This window comes from Bufo gargarizans, chromosome 1 (assembly GCF_014858855.1).
Source record: "Bufo gargarizans isolate SCDJY-AF-19 chromosome 1, ASM1485885v1, whole genome shotgun sequence".
NCBI classification, from domain to species: Eukaryota; Metazoa; Chordata; class Amphibia; order Anura; family Bufonidae; genus Bufo; species Bufo gargarizans.
The window spans coordinates 140,551,697-140,556,150 of NC_058080.1; the positions used below are offsets into that span (position 1 = coordinate 140,551,697).

At 49.6% G+C, this 4,454-nt stretch overlaps 1 protein-coding gene across 1 annotated transcript; it reads left to right on the forward strand.

Annotated features, from left to right (window-relative positions):
- The first annotated feature begins 229 nt into the window (after positions 1 to 229).
- RASL11B (RAS like family 11 member B) lies at positions 230 to 4,145 on the forward strand. The gene is made up of 4 exons (XM_044294204.1): positions 230 to 473; positions 1,935 to 1,991; positions 2,130 to 2,206; positions 2,908 to 4,145. Exons 1-4 carry the CDS (start codon positions 329 to 331, stop codon positions 3,373 to 3,375), a joined length of 747 nt encoding a protein of 248 aa, XP_044150139.1. The 5' UTR covers positions 230 to 328; the 3' UTR covers positions 3,376 to 4,145.
- Positions 4,146 to 4,454: the final 309 nt, after the last annotated feature.

Here is a 4,454-nt window from a genome sequence, read left to right on the forward strand (position 1 = left end):
AGCAGCGGCTCCCGCCCATGCCCCCCGCAGACAGCGTGCATCAGTATTACACAACACAGCAGCACAATAACACCAGCAGACGGCGCCTTCTGATACGGCGGAGGGGAGAAGGGGCGGGACCCTTCGGCGGCTGCTCTGACCGTGATAGGCTAGGAGGGAAGATGGGCGGTGCCAAGTCCTGACCGCTCTGGAACAAAATAGCCGGCGCTGCGCTCTGCTCCTCACAGCTCCCCAGTCAGTGCTCTCGCCTGATACAGTCCGCGGCCGCACACGGCTGTACACAGCACTGTCCCCTTCATCTCCTCTTCACTTCCCGATACCCGGAGCCATGCGCCTCATCCAGAACATGTGCACTATCAGCGAGTGCCCCCCTGCCAGCAGCGCGGAGGGCGCGGGCACCAGCAGTGGTCCGGGGGGCAGCAGCAGGGTAATCAAGATCGCTGTGGTGGGAGCCAGTGGCGTTGGCAAGACAGGTGAGTCTTATGGTGGTTACTGTCGGTTATTTAACGTGGCTGTATATAGTAACTCTTACTGTTATATACTTTCCCAATGATCCAGTGCTGTCACATATGTAGCAGAGCTGAGTTTGTAATGTGTCTGTCCTTGGTAAATCCACAAGTCACACATTGTTTGCACCAGTTCATTGATGATTTAGTTTGGAAATCAGTGTGCCTGTTGTAGTGTGGGCTGGTAGACTGGCAGATCAGGTAGCCCATCTCTATTATGAACAGTGCCAACTGACAAGCTCATTTCCCCTACCCCTGTGTGCCCTGGTATCACCACACCAAGCACTGACCATGTAGCCCAGTTCAGAGCAGTATGGGGAGTAGAGGCGATCATGGAGGATTGTTGGTTTCTGTGGAAGTGCATTGTAGTGTAAATGATCTGTACACTGGATGGCATCACTGCCTGCTGCCACCCGTGTAATGTAAATGTTCTGTACACTGGATGGCATCACTGCCTGCTGCCACCCGTGTAATGTAAATGTTCTGTACACTGGATGGCATCACTGCCTGCTGCCACCCGTGTAATGTAAATGTTCTGTACACTGGATGGCATCACTGCCTGCTGCCACCCGTGTAATGTAAATGTTCTGTACACTGGATGGCATCACTGCCTGCTGCCACCCGTGTAATGTAAATGTTCTGTACACTGGATGGCATCACTGCCTGCTGCCACCCGTGTAATGTAAATGTTCTGTACACTGGATGGCATCACTGCCTGCTGCTGCCACCCGTGTAATGTAAATGTTCTGTACACTGGATGGCATCACTGCCTGCTGCTGCCACCCGTGTAATGTAAATGATCTGTACACTGGATGGCATCACTGCCTGCTGCTGCCACCCGTGTAATGTAAATGTTCTGTACACTGGATGGCATCACTGCCTGCTGCTGCCACCCGTGTAATGTAAATGTTCTGTACACTGGATGGCATCACTGCCTGCTGCCACCCGTGTAATGTAAATGATCTGTACACTGGATGGCATCACTGCCTGCTGCTGCCACCCGTGTAATGTAAATGTTCTGTACACTGGATGGCATCACTGCCTGCTGCTGCCACCCGTGTAATGTAAATGTTCTGTACACTGGATGGCATCACTGCCTGCTGCTGCCACCCGTGTAATGTAAATGATCTGTACACTGGATGGCATCACTGCCTGCTGCTGCCACCCGTGTAATGTAAATGATCTGTACACTGGATGGCATCACTGCCTGCTGCTGCCACCCGTGTAATGTAAATGTTCTGTACACTGGATGGCATCACTGCCTGCTGCTGCCACCCGTGTAATGTAAATGTTCTGTACACTGGATGGCATCACTGCCTGCTGCCACCCGTGTAATGTAAATGATCTGTACACTGGATGGCATCACTGCCTGCTGCCCGCTTTTTGTGTGCTCTTCTAATCCTTTCTTTCCTCTCGTCCTCCTTGCAGCGCTGGTGGTCCGATTTCTCACCAAGCGGTTTATTGGCGACTACGAGAGGAATGCAGGTAAGAGAATCTCGAGTGCTCAGTGGAGGCGGATGAAGTTACCTGCCCCACGTCCTATGTAGTGGTAGAGGGGTTGTGCCTGCTGGATGTAGGTCCAGATCCAGCCTTCTCTGATGAATTGTGCTATTGTTTTCCCAGGAAACCTGTACAGCAGACAAGTCCAGATAGACGGCATGACGCTGGCCATCCAGGTGCAGGACACTCCAGGTGTACAGGTAAATCCCTTCTCTGTCCCCAACCCCTCCTCAGTAGTGCGTACCGTCAGTATCGTCATTATAGGTGACGCTGTATATAACAGTGCTCTGCGTTGTCCACATAGATTATCTTTTAGTAAAGATTCAGCAGAGCTGCGTTTGGCACTTGTCACATTAACATAAATGCACGCTCACAGTGCAGACGGTGTTAAATGAGGCACTCGCCTCTGCTACATCTAGAGGTCTCTGACCTTTTGAACTGCCTCCAAATGGTCTGGAACTAGGGCTAGTTATAAGCTTATTTCCCGCCCCAGTCGGTCTCGTACGAACGGTTAAGTGCCTGTCTAGTCCTAGCAGTTGGGATCGGGCAGCTGTCCAGATGGAAATGCTTCCAGCTTATATCTTCTTACTTTCCAGACTCTCTGTCTAGCCAGCTCATTTCCCTTTCTGCCCCACTACAAAGTCTTTCCCTGCTCCTCGCGGTACATTCCACTAGAGGATAGAAACCGCCACCGTATCTGATTCCAGACCCTGCAGCTGCATCAACATACATTAGGGTAGGAAGGTGACGGAGCAGACAGATGGATCTAACATACATCTTCTGCAGGACTTAGGTGAAGTGTCTTCTGGAACTTGTGCCTCGGAAAATCCTGTAAATTGCTTTACCATAAGGTTTGGAGTCTCCTCATCTCCTAATTATTTTTTCTCTCTCTTTCCCTCAGCTCCATGACCAGAGACTGGAGTGTAACGAGCAGCTGAACAGATCCATCAGATGGGCAGATGCTGTGGTCATCGTCTTCTCCATCACAGACTGTAAGAGCTATGAGCTCATCAACCACCTCCACCAGCATGTGCGCCAGCTGCACCCCGACAACAGAGTGCCCGTCGTGATCGTCGCCAATAAAGCGGACCTTCTGCACCTCAAGCAGGTCGAACCACAGCACGGACTTCAGCTGGCCAACATGCTGGGCTGCACTTTTTACGAAGTCAGCGTCAGTGAGAATTATATTGACGTTTGCAACGCGTTTCAAGTACTTTGTAAGGAGATCAGCAAGCATCAAACCACCAGCACACCCGAGAAGAGGAAAAATTCCCTCATTCCTCGGCCAAAGTCTCCAAACATGCAGGACTTGAAGAGACGCTTTAAGCAGGTCCTGTCAGCAAAAGTGAGGACTGCCACCTCTGTCTGAAGAGACCATGTTAGCTGCTGTCTTTCCTGTTCTTCCAAACAAGAGAGCTCCTAAGGTTGCGATCATGGATCATGTTTGACATTACGGGCTCAGAGGAGGCTCATGAGTGACCTGAAGGCTTCCAAGGAAGCGTTTTATGCAGAGGGAGTGAAGCTCATGAGAAAGTGGCAAATGGACACCAAAGAAAGGTTTTATGGTTGGAAGCGTGTGGTCACCTGAGATATGGATGACCAGTAATGGACACATTTGTGGACTCCAATGTGGGATTCACTATGAGTGAAAAGGTTGGCAGATAATTTAGAAGTTGCTAACATCCCCATGTTTGGTCTCCTATTACCACAGTGTACATTGTACCTTCTTTTTATACGCCATGGCTTGCTGTTGTTGGGTAGATGGAGGTTTCTATACGCACAGATGATGGAGGCGATGATAGATGTGGTTGTGGCTCATATTATGCCTCTCATAAGTCTCGTGTATTCACGTGCCGTCATCACACGCAGAGTCTTCTGCTCAGTCTATCATAAAGCATTGTAAACATGTGCTTTGTCTGCACTTTTCCGTACTGTGGTAAACCTGAGCAGTTTTTGGGGTGCTCAGTTCTGCAGACATTAGGGGGCGTTGGTATCGCTTCGGAATTTAAGGAGACTCAGTCTCTAGCCTACGACTTGTATGAATTGCACTTTAAAAGCCATCCGTGCTTTTTGCTTTGTAAATTGTGACTTATTTATTTTTGTGTACAATAAATGCCTACGAGGCCAGCTTTTTATCCACGTTTACTTGGTTTTATTGTTAAAATTGCATTGCTTTCAGAGAAATGCGATTAACACCATTGGTCCCGTCACCGCACAATTCATGTGACACAATGTAAAAGATACGGTATTTAGTTATCCTATATGAAACACTATGTAGTATACAGCTCCTCCAGTGCCACCTCTAGGAGAGTCCTCTTCTCTCTGCAGATTCTAGGACAGGCATGCCCAACCTGCAGCCCTCCAGCTGTTGCAAAACTACAACTCCCAGCATGCTTGGATAGCCTATAGTTAATAGGGCATGCTGGGAGTGGTAGTTTTGCAACAGCT